Source organism: Anser anser, assembly GCF_964211835.1.
Source record: "Anser anser genome assembly, chromosome: 1".
Classification (NCBI taxonomy): Eukaryota; Metazoa; Chordata; class Aves; order Anseriformes; family Anatidae; genus Anser; species Anser anser.
In genome coordinates, this window is record NC_139720.1 from 133,283,054 (window position 1) to 133,298,842 (window position 15,789).

General features: G+C 42.3%; 1 protein-coding gene across 7 annotated transcripts in view; it reads right to left on the reverse strand.

The window, feature by feature from the left end:
* SHROOM2 (shroom family member 2) overlaps nt 1-15,789 on the reverse strand; it is a 126,888-nt gene that overhangs the window by 11,711 nt on the left and 99,388 nt on the right. For 4 of the 7 annotated variants that reach the window (XM_083826948.1, XM_083826947.1, XM_083826949.1 and 1 more), the window contains 3 exons: nt 6,380-7,138; nt 1,878-2,429; nt 809-989 (listed from right to left, as the gene is read on the reverse strand). In XM_083826948.1, coding sequence (XP_083683074.1) covers nt 809-989; nt 1,878-2,429; nt 6,380-7,138 — 1,492 coding nt within the window. Of the gene's footprint in view, nt 1-808; nt 990-1,877; nt 2,430-6,379; nt 7,139-8,061; nt 8,140-9,906; nt 9,968-14,280; nt 14,815-15,789 lie in introns of those variants that run through there. The other 3 variants (XM_083826952.1, XM_083826953.1, XM_083826951.1) reach the window with 2 other exon arrangements.

Here is a 15,789-nt window from a genome sequence, read left to right on the forward strand (position 1 = left end):
GCCAGTATATCATTATTTTCAGTCGTGGCATATTATGTTCATCTTAGAGCAGAAATAAAACCCCGATGGATGGGAGCGAGAATGGGGATGAACAAGAGTTAAGAAGACTACCTCTCTTGTGATGAGCAATTTCCCCTGTATCCACCAAGCTGATTAGCCCTTTCCCACCACTACTGCTTTGGTTATTTATGAGATGTAGGAGAAACTGAGAGCAAAGTGGTTTGCTGCTCATGAAAACAAAAAAAGGGTGATGGGCGGGGGGTACCTTTCCTCTCATGATATACCCAAATTGATCACCTACGTTTTAAAAATACACAGCAACTAAAACCACCACCAGTTACAGTTACACAAGCATTGGTATTTCTTTATATATAGCAAATGAGATAAATGAGTATGCCCCATCCCTGGAGGTGTTCAAGGCCAGGCTGAATGGGGCATTGGCCAACCTGATCTAGTGGGTGGCATCCCTGCCCATGGCAGGGGGGTTGGAGTTAGATGATCTTTAAAGGTCCCTTCCAACCCAAGCCATTCTATAATATATCAATATATAAATCAATATATCAAATTGTAATATATCAAATGAGAAAAGGTATTTGAAAATAAACCCTTCAAAACTTCCCCCTTTGGGCCCTTCTGAAATACGTATCAAGCTGCACTAAACACCTACCATGAAATTCCTAAATTCACAGTTGGACATTACACCAACCCCCTAGGCCTTTTATTTAGGGTTCTTCAGCTAGCAAATTCATGGTTAATGAAACGCATGCGACTTAGAGCATTGCATTAACCATTTAGAAATGTCTTTTACCTTCTTTTCTGACAAGTCGTGATCCAGCTCATCTTCAGAATCATCTTCACTCTGCTGCTGTTGCTGCTGTTCTTGCATGTCCTTCATTTTAATCAGCAGCTCAGCCTTCGGTGCAGATGTGCTGTAGTAAGTCGAATTGGTTGTCAGGGAGATGGCGGACGGCGCATTCTGCTCCTCTTTCCTGGTAAAAAGTCAAAACTCTCATTAAGTGCCTTGACATCCTAATCACTGAAAAGAAAGGACGGTATTCTCGAGCCATCATTTCACCAACAAGTAGACGGTTCAACAGAAAGCAGTTATGTATGGAAATGGGATAAATAAATATTGGTTGTGAAGAAAATTTCTCTGAACTCAGTATGTACCCACTAGAAGCAAAAACTGAAGCAGTGCAGAAGAGCTTTCACCATTACAACAAGGGAAACAGAACTAAGACCTCTCAATTGGAAACAAAATATAAAGTTACATTTCACTAAGTAGTGCAAAGACCAGTGTCAGACGACTATGCTTTCCAACTGCCAGATGTAGGATACTAAAAGCAGGTGTTTATCTTCCTGGTCATGGAATTACACATGAACTTCTCATGAAATCTACAACTTAATTTGATAACTCATATCAAGAAAACAAAAGACCCACAGAACATCAACATCTTTCTATGGAATTTTAAATCTTGACTTTGTTCTCACTCCTTCTGAAGAAATGCCTCATTCCCACTTTAAGTTGTCTTTGTAAAATTTCATTGCATAATAAATGATGAAATATTGATCCTTTTCTATGAAGTTACCAAATCTGATGTTCTTGGTAAAGTATCTAACTACAAGGAAGAAATGAATTATTCCTTAAATTCTCACATAATAGTTTTCAGCCAGGTCTCAGATAACATTTTACATCTTAAAAAAGTTCTTCTGCTGTAATTAATGATACCATTAGCAGCACTATTCTTAATTGCTATTCTAACAGAAAACTTTTAGAAAAGCTGCAAACCTAAACAGTAGGAAGATCTCTAGGAAAACTTGCACACTTTGGACAGCAGCTTACAAGGAACCACTGGTCTACAGAAAGTAATACTCACTTCTCTTCTGAAATTTTTGGGGAAGGAACTTTTGGCAGGAGCTTCCTGCGCTGCTGAGCTTCTTCTAGGAGGTGTTCATCTTTAGGGAATATCCCAACCATCAGATCCATTGCTGTTTTTATTTTCATATTAGGATCTAGGATGTCTGCTAGAGATTTATCTCTTCCCACAATCTCTCTGGCGAGTTCCTCTGACTTCCAGTCTTCAAAGGTCTTCTCTTTGGCCTTTACATAGCTGACTGCCGGCACGGCAGCACTGCTGTCCTTCAGGTTGTTCCCAGGTTCTTCAGCTGGTTGAGGCTCAGCTGGTTTAGTTTTGGTTTCTGGCTCTGGCTCTACACCTTGCCTGGTGTAAGCACAGAATCGTGAGTAGGATTGCTCAGAAGTGCTGAGTGTTTTAATTTGGTCCTTTTCCAAGCCACTGGGTAAAGCAAGAGGTTCCATTGTACTCACAAGACCTTGCCGACTCTCCTTCTCTGCACTGCTCTCAGAATGAACTATCTTGATGGGAACCATTTTCACTGTAGTATTGTTGTCTATAACTCTTTCGATTCTGGAAAAGAGGAAAATCCGTATTTAGAAATGTAAGAACCTTTTATCTTGCTTCAGATCTGCAAAGCAGGGGGGAAGCCCAAATATTAAAAAAAAGTAGATAAAAGATGTAGGTAATGGAATATTCCTTGCACCACATCTAAAACCCTCAAATTGCATGTTTTCTTTTCTGCCCACACATTTTAAACAGTATTGGTTCATTTGTAAGTAATTCTAGCATCAGCCTGGCACGGTACTCACTGAACAGGACTTCTGTTCATTTTCACGAACACGAGGGTCCAATCTCAGCAGTCAGGCCCCTGTTTTAAAATGGTGCTGTTGAACAACCCTTTGCTGCCACACATTCAGAGGACAACACACCTTGAGCTCAAACTCATTGGCTTGCACAGATTGAACAGCAGCCTCAGCTTTTGGCCAGACAGGTTATTTAGCGGCCTGGGCAGTTTTTGATACCTTCACATCATTTCCTAGCTCTTCCAAGAGAAAAAACAACAGACCTGATGGAAGCATCCTGCAGGCCAGGCCCTTGCTGAGCTACAATAATCACACATGGAAAACCTGGAAATTGTTCAAGACTAACTACGTGATTAAAAGAAAATTCTGTATTTGTAAAATTTCATACAAGATACAGAAATTTAGTAATTAGATTCCAATGCCACATCCACATACTCCTTTAAGTGAAGTTTAAAGCAAAAATTCTGCGCTGCCCAGTACAAAGGGCCACCTTAGACATTCAGTAAATAAAGCTATTTAAAGAGAAGGCTAAGATTTTAAATTGGACAATAACATGTTAAATAACATTGCTAAAACATCTGTACTGTATGTAAACCATATAAGAAACTAAAGTCTAGTTTTGGTGGTTTTGAGTTTGCAGAAAGTTTAAAATTATTGTCATAATGTGGGTTTGGAAGCTCTACAGCAAGTAAAGGAACATTGCCTACTAGCTAAAATATCTGGTTTCATCTGGCTCGCTTGCTTGCTGCCTTCCAGATAAGTGACCAAGACATACTACAGCTCTTTTCCTCTAAATGTGGGTGTGTCACTTTTCTTAAATATAAACTTCAGACTTTTCTGTGCTGTACTTTTCTTTCATAGGGAACAGAAAAATCTGTTTGACCTCGCTTCTTCCAGAAGCTGCATCTTATATTTTAAAAGTATATTTGCTTCTGAATGCAGGTACAGCCTCTCAATAGCTATTTACTTTCCTCAAGTGCTTTGCAAACATGCTTTGGCAAACTGATCCAGCTTTCGGGGCAGGTTTTCCATCATGTTGAACACCAAACAACTCCAGCGAGCTTGGATAAGCCAGTGAGGTACAGCAGTGACGGCAATGCAGACAGAGGCAACCACCTACTACTAATGTCCTGACAAAGCCAAATGAACACTCCCTTAAATAAGGAATCCTCCTCTGCGCACCCTTCTGCCCCAACTCCCCCGCTGCCACCAGGCTGGGATGTTTTTTCATTCAGGATGACTGTAATTTTCAAGAGCTTGCTCTTGTGCCTGCTGCTCAGCCCAAGCTCCCTGTAAGAGTAGTTGCTCCCTTCATGCAGTTTAGTCGAAATGTTCTTGTCTGAACCATGTTAAGCCACCTCCCCACACTCTCTTTTCTTTTTTTTTTTTTTTTTAATTGAAGCCCACACCCTTCAGACCCAACTACACTCCAAGAGGAACATATTTTTGAATCTGGGAGAAATACAAGATGTGTGGATAAGTATGTGTGGGGCAACTGGAAGAGAAGAAATTACTTGACTGCAATTCTTCACCTAAAGTGTCTGGCGTCTGTTTTGGGACTCTGGGTACTTTCCTCTCAGCCTAGCATAAGATTTTCCATGTATCTAATGCATCATAAGCTAAACTGATTTCGAGTCAGAGTAAACATAGTTCAATGCTGGGTGCTTCAGAAATTCTGTTTTTGCAACCAGCATCCTTGTGATTTCTTACGGATTTGCATTTGGGGAACTGTGGTGTAAAATTCAGATTTGCAGCAACTCTGCCTGTGGCTACTGAAAAGCTTCATTCCAACCACAGGCACTCCTCCACCTCAGTGTATGTTCACTGGAAATCTACCGATGCACTCTTTTCGTCTTTAAGATTGCTGAACAGTCTTTGGAAATAGCTGGGTTCTGCACACCACCAGTATCTCCCCACACGACACTGACTACCTAAATTGTTGCAGGAAACCCTGCACACTACTCAGTTTACCTTGCTGATAAACAAGATACCTTTCTCAAAGAAGAGTGAACAGCTACATGCTGAAAACATTGGATATTGACTGCCTACAGCACACAAACAGGTATGTCCGAAAGCTCATATGCAAGGAGCTAATAGCAGTACTAAGCCAAATCTAATTAATCACATATTAATATGTCTACTTGACGTATTTTACTCATGCGAAATAAGCACAATACAGAAGGTTCAGATGTAGAGCCTGCATGTTTTCCCATTTTGCCATGTCTGTTTTATTAAGTAATGTAATTATTAACTGAGGACAATCAATTGTGTACAGACGACTGTTTGTGCTTAAGATTTTAAAACGTTAATGAAAGATATGCTGGGTAAGTGCTTTACCTTACTTTCAAAACGTCATTCAGATACAGGCATGTAACTAGGCACAGCTCAGTGTGCTTTTCAACGTTAAAGCTCAGTAAAAAGGAAGGGCAAATACAATTAGCTTTTTCCATGCATGCTTTGTATCTATTCACAAAGCAAGACTTTACGGATGTCACCACTGCCATCTACCTTTGCAGAAAGGTGCTAGGGATCCCGTGACATATTCCACTTTTCATAACATACCATATTGCTTCTTCATCTTAAAAACACTGCAGGATGAAATTTCATTATTTCGTCCTATTGTAAGAGGAGAGGCATGCTTAACAGGCAGACGGTAGGTTAAGTCTAATTCACATCCAACCCCCCGACCTCCAAACTCACTTACTCTCAGGGCCCCCAGCTCATTAACCAGGCAAAAATAAAACAAGAACTGATGCTGGCTTCAAGAGATTTGTTAAAAAGCAACTTAAGCCACTTTCTGCTACTGAAATACACAGAAAAAAAAAAGGGGGGGGGGGATTTATGCTTTCCATGTCATAAGGCACCCTGGAAAACAGCATGACTGAGTCTATTCAATCATTTACACTACAGTAGAGAAAAGCAACTCCAAATACTTTTGCACAGAGAAACCTCAGCACTCATTCAGCTTGAAGCTTTTATTTTCATTCTTTAAGCATGAATTATAGTGCTGAAGGATTTATGAAAACTAATATTTCTAAGCTTCCTGGAAGAGTTTGTTATCTTGAAGGAGAATAACCTTTTGTGATATTAGCAGCGTATGACAGTCACAGAAATCAATTAATTTCAATTGGCTTGTCTAATCCTGAGTTCATCTAGACTGACATTCTCCTGCTGAACCTTGCTGAAATATAAATAACGCAGCAGTCCCCTCACCAGACTACTCAGAACGCCAAATTTCATCATAAAAGGAACATGAAAACAGTTATAATTTGGCAGTACACCTCACCGTGTAAGCTTTCAAAACAGATGTTCTCACAAAGGATACAGCTTCCCTTCCTGTACCTGCTGTCTCCCTACACCGATTTGTATTCATAGACTTGGCTAGAAGAAATGACAACAGAAAGGGAATCTTCTGATTTCACCCAGACGTACAATGGAAAATCAATTTGAATCCACCCTTTTGTTTTCCACTATCTACCAGCTTTAACACCTGAGAAGCCTCTCTCATTATTAAGCATCAGCCAACTAAAAGAAACCAAAGACCAGCTGAAGGATTTTAGTAGAATTTCACAGAAGTCATTTTAGGATATGCTGGAAAGTTTTATGCTTAATGAATCCTAAGGATGTGCTTTTAGTGAAGAAATAGAAGAGTCAACCATTAATAGTGTCTGAGTAGGCAAAAGGGTATTAAAACAGTAAAGGAGTGATGTCCAGTACCTGGCTGGGTTCTCATCCTGTACGGACACAGGAGGTTTATCAGTGAGCTTCTGTGGTGCAAACTGAGGAGAAGGGGACCTTGACGTCTCCATGCCTGGTTTCTGAAGGTACCGATACTTGGAGGATAACACAGGTTCGGACTTAAGGTGCGTTTTTTCTTCTAAGTGCTGACAAACATTCTCCGTGGATGACGCTTGCAGGAGTTCCTGTGGGTTAGCACTCTTTAGTTTTCCATTGAAAGCTGCAGGACTCTGACAGAGAGATGAGTGGCTCGTAAATACTTCCGCAGAGCTGGGGGAAGAGGACGGAAAGGGATGGCTGGGTGCTACCAGCAAAGATTCAGAAGAGGTGCCAAGTGATGGTGCAGAATTATCTGGTCGCCTGTATTTATCTCTTTTAGGCGGTGGAGGCCTCTGAGGAGCAGGTCCACGTTTCTTATTGAGAAGCGCCGGCTCCGCTCTACGATTTTCCTCTCCGGTGCCCTGGGACAGACGGGAGTGGTTCTCGTTCAAGCTCTGTGGCTCAGAGCATGTGAGATGAGGCAAACTGCAATCCTTGCTTTTCTCATTCACGTTTTCCTGAGAGTATCTGTAATCACTAGGCAGTGTCCCAGATCTCCCGCGGCTTTCGTGAGACAAAACCGTAGGCTCTCTTGCATGCAAAGGTCTGACAGATGCCTTCCACTTGTGGCCTATATTCTGGTCCAGCTGATCCCTTTTTTCCCGTGGGTTTTCTCTTAGGGCCCCAATATCAGCTTGCCTAGGGAGAAGAAAACATCATTAGCATGCTGCTGCTGTATTTCCTCCTATATGAGGCCACAGATGATCTACGAAGCTCGAATACTGAGAACGCATCAAACATTTAACACCGGCTCCTGCAGTTCACAGTAACTATACGGCACAAAAACATTCTCTCATGTATATGCAGGCGCTGCGTACCTAATCTAATGTGATGAGTCAAAGCATAATGTCACGCTAAATTAGGGTATGTGGAGTCACAGGATGCGACAACCTTGAGTTAACCTGAGGCGCCGCAGTGTACATGGCACATCTCAGCGCACAGCGCATCCAAGGCGCTGATGTATGTGGCATGGCCACAAGTGTAAGTGTTTTTCTTCTATTTCTATGCTAAAATCTAATTCCCCTTCTGTTTCAGAGTCACCAGTGAAGTGCAGAAAGCAGGTTTCTTCTGTATATGCAAAATTAATACTTCAGCGTCATTTTAAATGAGAATTTAAGTGTGAATTTTAATTATGAATTTTGGTGGTCGAATTTTTAGATATGCGTAACTGATGAAAAATGAAGCAAATGCAAATAAAATGTTTGCTGAAGCTAAAAAAAAACGGAAAAGGGAAAATGAAGGTCTCTGAAGAAACTAAAATTAAAACAAAACAAACAGAAAAGGAAATTTAGAAAGTGTATTGTTTTCCATTCAGGCTTACTTTACTTACTTACTTGAACTTCTTTTGTCCTGTCAGCATAAATGACAAACAATGGCCAAAAAGGTCTTATCCTATGCAAAAATATTTTTGGTTTTATTCCAACTGTGACCTCTCTGTTTGTGTAGTCAGGAAACAGGTTTTCGCAGCTCCAGGCCTGTGCTTTGCCACAAGAAATGTAGTTTGTTTGTGCTCACCAGATAAAGACAGATTGGGAAGAAAGACAAGACAGAAAAAAAAGTACCTCTGGAGCCCTGAAAGGAGCCAGGTTTGCTCTCTGCTTAAAGGAGGCTGAAGAGACACTGTGAGCTTAGAAAAGAAGCTGCAACAGAAAAGTAAAAGGCTTCAGAGAATTACTAGTATCACTCGTGCTACTGACAGCTCTGGTCTCTGCATTGTGAAATAACAACCCTTTGCACGTGCACTGCCCAGGCTTTCGTTCAAGGGGACTGTGAAAGAGTCACCTTTCCCAGCTTATTTCTATAGTAAGGTTAATAAGAATTTTCAACATAAACAGGTTACTAAGCTTACCGCACCACTTTTGAAAAGGGGTCGGTAGGTGCTTGACATCAGAATGAATGAAAACTAATTTGAAACAAAAGCACATAATATAACTAACAGGTTAAGTCCACTATAAATTCAAGAAAACTCTTCTTTGGAGAATTAAACACTGTATTACTATTTAAATTAATTAAAAAAAAATCTTTAAAATGAAGTTTGGAAGACAACTAATTAAAAGTTCTATTTTCTCATGTGTACAATCCAATTACATTCAAAATTATTATTTTTTTTAGTGCTTGGATCTGCGACATTTTACCACTTATGGAAAACAGTTCTTTAAAAAAATGAGGACATTTCCATTAAGCTGCCTGATGTACAGGATTTTTAAAAATCATAATTCACACTGATTTTTACATTTCAGTAATAAAATAGCACTGTACTTCTAAGAGAGATGGCTTTTTCACAATTTAATTCCCAAACAGTCCCTCACGCAATTTATCTCTCATCTGGCGTTAAATTTTTAAATTCAATTTTAACATGTACGTTTTCTATTTAATATGAATGAGGGGCTGAATATCGTTTAAAGTCAGATCTCTTCATCTTGCTCTTAGCTAAGTGCAGCTGGTTCAGAAAACTTCGAGCAGTCTGACAAATTCTGAGTCAATTCTATTTTATGAAAACAGTACTTCTTGACTCTCATTTTTAATATTAGACCGAGGACAGTTTTGTTAAATAAAATGATTTAAGGCCAGAGAGACCAAAGCCCAAGCTTGGCACTGCGACTCAGATTTGGTTATGTGGCATCTCTCGAGTCAGCTGGTTTGCCCTGGGGAGTTTGATGCAAGCAGAACTGGGCCTGTAAATAGTTCCACTAATTTTAATGGAAATATTTACCAAGTGAAGGCTTCAGGCCTTAAGTACTAAGTGCCGTGTTTAAATCAGCTTTTTTCCTCGTCTCGATAACCCATGCACAGCACAGTTTTCTTCTAGTTAAGCTGTGCCAAAAAAATTTCATGCCTCCCTATTCATCTTCACAGCCGTAAGCCGTAACATCAGGCGGTGCAATAGCTGCACTTAGGTGCGCGGAGAAATCCAGGGCACGGCACAAAACGTCGCAGAGACAAATGACATGCACTACCTCAGCCAGTTTGCAAAGTAGGTACTGAACTCGGCATGCACATCAGAAGTGGGTGTGCTGGTGGAAGCAAACAGGACAGAGTACGCCACCGACCTGAGGTGTTTACATATCCAAAGCATGTAGCAAAATTTGCTTACTATTACCCTGGCTCAGAAGCAATGAATGCCTTGGTAGTCCCGTCACCTCACAAAACAGAGGACCAGGAAATAAGCAGTCACAGCACAGATGAATTTGGAGACGCTACCTTTGCAAACACGGAGATAAAACCAGTGATTGCATACGTGCTTTCAGACAGTTTCCACAAAACCAATCAAACGTTACGCAGTGCCACAGAAAATGGGTCTCGGAAAAGGTGGCCACATTCAACGCTGAGGCTAGCTGGCATTCGGTGTGGGTGGATCCTCATGCAAAACATGCTTATCACCTTATTTTGGAGAGATTTGAGCTTACTGTTCAGAAAGGAGGAAAAGAAAGCAAGCTTCAAGCCCCAGGAGGACACAGTGGCAAGAACCTGCAAAGGTGTTACATTATTATCAATACTATTAAGTCCACTGAGCTACTCAGGATCTGTCTGTGCTTCAGGTAACCATGTGCCCAACAGACAGCCAGTTCAGAAGTGGGTCCTGTGGAATTACTTAATTATTAATAGAATTATTTAAGGATAATGTACCACTGAAACGAGCTCATCCATAAGCAAACATCACAAAGCAAGAGGCACAGCGAGAACACGACTATCGGCTTAATTACTGCTTTCATTCCAGGTAAGAAAATGGTCATCATCAAAAACTTTAGGATATCTCCGAACCCAGAGCTCCCCCATCACCACCCCCATGGCAGAGCACCGTAATCCCAAGGGCAAGAGTCCCCCTCCTCGGGTGGGGAAGGCCCCCAGCAAAATCGCCGTCCTGGGCATGCTGAGCATTGGGCTGCTCGCACCGTGCACTTCTCCTGAACTGCAGGGGAAGTGTAATCAGCAATTCATGCTGCTGATACGCCGTGTTATTTGGTAAGAGTGAGTCTTGTACCGGGGTCTGGCATCAGCCTACCCTACTGCACCCGCCCTTGGTACTGAAGGCACATAAGGGTGCCAGGCAAGTAAGTAAGGAAACCTTCATATATAAATCGGGGCGGGGGGCGCACACCGACAGCAATGCTTCCAACCAAGAAAAGAGAAGGAATCACCTCATCATGAAACCCAGTCCTCCCCATTTCCAAGGAGCTCTTGTATAAAACAGGGCTCGGCCCTGCTAGGGGAGGACGTGGCCACCGGCGGGGTGAGCCCCGCGCGGTTCCCCTCGCGGCTCCAGGTGCTCGGCACAATGCAGAGCTCGCCACCGCGGCGGTGGAAACGTGCGTCAAAATACGTAACGGCATGAGGTGCTGTCTACCCAGAAGGAAAAGCACATCCCCCAGATCCCTTCCAGCTCTGCCAGCTCAGGGCATACGCGCTGAGTGCTGAAACATAAAGGCCAAGGAAATGATAAAAACAGGGAAATCAAGCAAACTCTGCAGTCCTGACACCTCCCAGTAATAAGACAACAATAACACCATAGAAAATACACACACACACAGTGGAGTCAAGGAGCAATTACCAAAATGAATCATGTATAGATACCTATCAGAAGGGCAACATTTCTGATTGCCATAAAAAACAACCCCAAACCACTTCCTTCTTTTGTCCCATCCTCGGGATTTGACTAAATCTGGACATAAAGGTGGAACGATCTGGCTGAACGTCCTGTCTGAGCAAAGGAAAAGCACTCTGGTTAATTCAGTATGTCTGATTTTCAGCTGTCTTTACAGTCTATCTGAGAACGCTTCAGGCCAAGCCAAACAGTGCCGTGAGATGCTCCAACTTCAAAACCCCGGACTAGATAACCTTGGCAAAACTGCGTTAGCTAACGTTATAAAAGCGCACTGTTTGTTAGAGAACTCACCTACATGCTAAAGTTTAACCATAAAACCTAAGTACAGTTATGTAAGCAACTGTGTACTCCAGCAACTTACTGGCACAAGAAAGCAAATGCAGTGGCTGTTTCTGATTTAGTTTAAATTCCTCGTAGGACTCTACAAGCTCTGCTGGAAAAAGGCCTTCATACCTGAGTAGGAATCCTCCCTAAGAGTCCTCATCCTACAACAACAACCCCTCATTCCCAAGGCCACAGTTCTGCGGTCCCTTTAAGCTGACCTCAATGCAGATATTTTGCCTAAAGAGGCAGTCTCCTCCTTAGTCAGCTCCGATTTTGTCTCCCTGCTCTCTTCACTGCGCTCGCAGTAGCAATTGTACAGCCCCACAGAAAACTGGATCAAGGAACTGACCTGGCTCAAACCAGATAATTATGTGGCTTACAGCAATTGTGAAACGCAGCCTTGGCTCATGCCGAAACGCTGTTTATAGGCAGGGCCCTTGCCGACATGCTACTTTTTCAGCTGTGAACTTTATGCGCTCAAACTGTGCTTCCATTGTGTATTTGCGTAGCACTTTGCACAGTGGGATCCAAGAGCACTTGTGCAATAGCCCGCAAATAAAGAGCAGTTTCTTCTACCCAGCGTAGCGCTGCTCGAGACCGTGACAGGACCCGACCAAGCTGGAACGGGACGCACAGGGTGAGATTCTCTGAAATTCAGGAAGCAGTCAGAGGTCTGCTTGTGAGTCAGACGTCTAATGGCACATTTCAGTCTGTACTGATACAGTCAGCGCGATCTAAGAGATTCACATCATACTGAAGTGGTCTCTACAAGCAAATCACACACGGGTTTCACCATTTAGGGGATAAATTTAGATACTCCAGCACGGGCCAGTGGGATACACTGGGCCATCTCAGGTCTCGCTAGACACCTGTGCTGTGCCAGCTGAATCGAGTCCAGTATTTCTATGGATCATACCTGGCACTGGCACTTCACTCACATGCAGACATCTGTTAGGTATCTAAATCCTCCTCTGAGTCCCAAATACTTTTTCTTTTAGAGGCTCCAGCACCCCAAAGGTTTTGACACCCTCAAATCGGTCTTACTGTAACAGCGGCAAGGAGACACACACCACAACACCACAGTCTGGGCACGCAATACAAGGGCAATTTTTACTGGCGGCCCATTTTTCTGACAAGCACTGTATCTGCTGTCACTACTGACTCGGTAGGACATGCAGTATTTACTACACAGTAGATAAGAAACATATTCCAGAGATGCCTCATCACACCTTGGAGTACAAAACTGCACAGAAATGTTTGTAGACAAATTCACAGAACAGAGGATCCTCTGGAAAACACGTGATTTATTCACCACGATGACTGTGCCACAATGGTCACCCCTGGAAGAGGTGGAGCGCAGAAGTCACTACAAAGAAGTAGAGCTGTTCACTGCCTTGGTCTGACGAGGGCAACTACCACTCCAGAAGCACTGCTGATGCCCAAGGTCTTAAAACTAAAGTATGTCTTAAGATGAAAAGAATAATGAAAATAATGAATGCTGCACGCTCTCTCTGTCAAAAAGATGCCACGATATACTCTGGAAGACAACAGAAGGTCCAAAACCAGCAAGGCATTTCACAAAGTGTACCCCACAGCACATTGCTGTTACACTACAACCCACTTATCACGATGTGAGTCTTGGTTTTCCAATTCCTTTTTACAATGCCTGCTAACATCACCTGCATCCGGTGGTAGCTATCTGTTTAGTCACGCTAAATATTGCTTAGCTGTTGCACCCAATGTGATAGAACAAAATGTCAGTCTAGCTTAACAACCCCTCCGTAATCACCTGGCTTTATCACGGAAAGAAATACGATAACAGGCACTGCCTGTCAGTCTGCCTATCCTACCAGATCTTCTTCTGTGTCCCGCCTGCATGGCAACACACAACAATGGATTTTCATTGTATGTTCTCTTACTAAAAGCATTACCTCTCTCCCCAGGAGAATCGGAACTAAATGCAACAGACCCACTCTAATCCTGCATCCAGTAAGCAAAGATATGATGTTGATGGATAAAATGTAGGCCAGTCAGTCACAGGTAACAGCACAATGCGTTGGTCCACAGTAAAAAAAAATCAAATCTGATTAAAATTAACTATCTTGCAGCATAGGAGTCTTTCTTGGGGGAAAGGGTGGAGGAAGAGATGTTGTTCTTTCCTTAGTTCAGAAAACAGAAGCCCCTCCTCCATTTTACTGCACATCAAAAATCAATGATAAAAAAAAATGTTTTTATGGCTGTTTTCTTACTTGCTTTATCTATTGCATGCCTGTCCTAGCACACAGCAGATTGCCTGCATGGATTTAAAATGACTTCTGCTCACTTGAGCAAGCCAGTTAATATGTTCTGTACTTACACACTGAATTCAATCATCAGAATACCCCAACAGTGTAACAAGACCCATCATATTACATAAATGGCAACCACTGCAGAGACAAAAGGCAATATTTTCAAACAGTGCTAACAAGGAAATCACTTTCATGTTAAAAAAAAAATCTACAAGAAAAATGATTTCTGTTAATTTATTCAAAAAAGCTACATTCCAATTGCCATTCCTGTGATTTTTTTTAACCTCTAGACTTTTTTTTTGTGACATGCTGTTGCTATTTTCTTGTTGCTATTACCACTGAAAACAGCTGCTTGCAGCTGAACAAAAATTCAGTAACAGATCAGAAGCTATGAAATGAAACACTTTGTGAATAACAGCTAGGTCACCTGGGTTTCTCGGGCAGGCAGCAAAATGAACACACAGCTCACCTCCGAAGACAAAAAATCCCCCAGCAGTTATTTAAATTAATTAGCATGCATATGCACATATTTCAATAGCCATCTTTTCTCCCCGAGCTGCACTCACCCCTTGCTTCCGATAGTCACATCCAATTCTCTTACGCTCCCAGCCACTATCTCCTGCTGCTGTGGAAAGGTCTTCGTGCGAGCCTGCACTCACAGCGACACGCTTGCCAGGAAAACGACAAGATGAAAAGCTCTCGCACCACCCCTCGCCGAGAGGAACCCCGAGCCTGGCACCCCAGCCAGCGCGACAGCACTGCAGCCCTCGGTCCAGAAAACAAACGTTTCTGAACGGCGCTGCCTTCTCATTCCAGCGTGCATTATGCCAACTGTGAAAACAAAAGCTGCTAAAAACAGCGCGTGTGCACGAACACATGCACACAGAGCATCTCAGCTGGAATCAGCTCACGTTTTCCCCCTGTTCTCCTAAAACATCAGCGAATACAGCAGGCGTTTCTACTAAGCAAAATACAATCCTGTACCCAGCATTGCATCGCTCCTAATTTGTTACTGTAGCTTCTGCTGATAGGGACAGAAGACAGCGTGTACTCAAAGACCTGGAGAACAAAGAAATACTGTATGAATACATACTGCAATCTTCCGTCCAGAACTGACGGAAAGAGATAATAAAGGCTCGTGCATCTCGCCGTTTCTCTAATGCTCTAGCACTACACATAAGACAGTCTTACCAGGATTTACAGATGTTTATCCATAGTCACTGGATACGTGAGCTTTGCATCCTTGCAAATGTGCCAGCCAGTTTGAAAGCCTTACAGAACTGAATCCGTCTCAACCTCTGCGTCTCATTTACTGTAACACAGAGGATTTTCAAAGCCATGCCTCACAACAGCTGGCTTGTTTTTGCCTGCTTCCTATGATTGACAAGTTCATACAGGCTCCGTCAACTTTAACCTTGATAAGTGAAGGCTTGGTCTGTATTGTATGTTACATCATCAGAAACTTCTGACCTCAGGGAAAAGATCTCAGAGACTTCAAAGCTTTTCCCTTCCCCCGCACCCACCCCCTGGTTTTGGTTAGAAAAGAAAAGAAAAAAAAAAAAAAGATTTCTAAAAGTCCTTTAATTTTTTAAGGGTTTTTCATCTCATTTGTGAAAATCATTATCTGCGCTTCAGCAACAACAGTTCCACAAATCTTAAATATTTAAAGCGATTTTAAAAGATCAGTGTGTTACCAGGCTCCTTTCTGAACAAGATTCAAATAACCAAGTCTTTAATTTTAGAAGAGAGTCTTCACCAACAGCCCTCCAGCTTGAATTTTTTTGCATGCGTTTTGTGTACAGGAGGTTCTGCAGGGAAAGAACTGAATGCTTTCATGCTACACCAGCGTATTACCACCCCCATGCTCCCTCTGTAGAAAAAAAATGCACCACCGCCTGCATCAGAGCAAAGCTGGAGTTCCTTTCAATTTTTCTGCAAGAACACTTTAAAGACTTAGTAGAGGAACTGCAGATAAGGCTTTAATATGAACTATAAGCTCATTTCAAAAGATGACCTTAAAGAGAGGAAAACGTGACTTAAACTGTACATAAACAGTGGTTTGGTATTATGATACT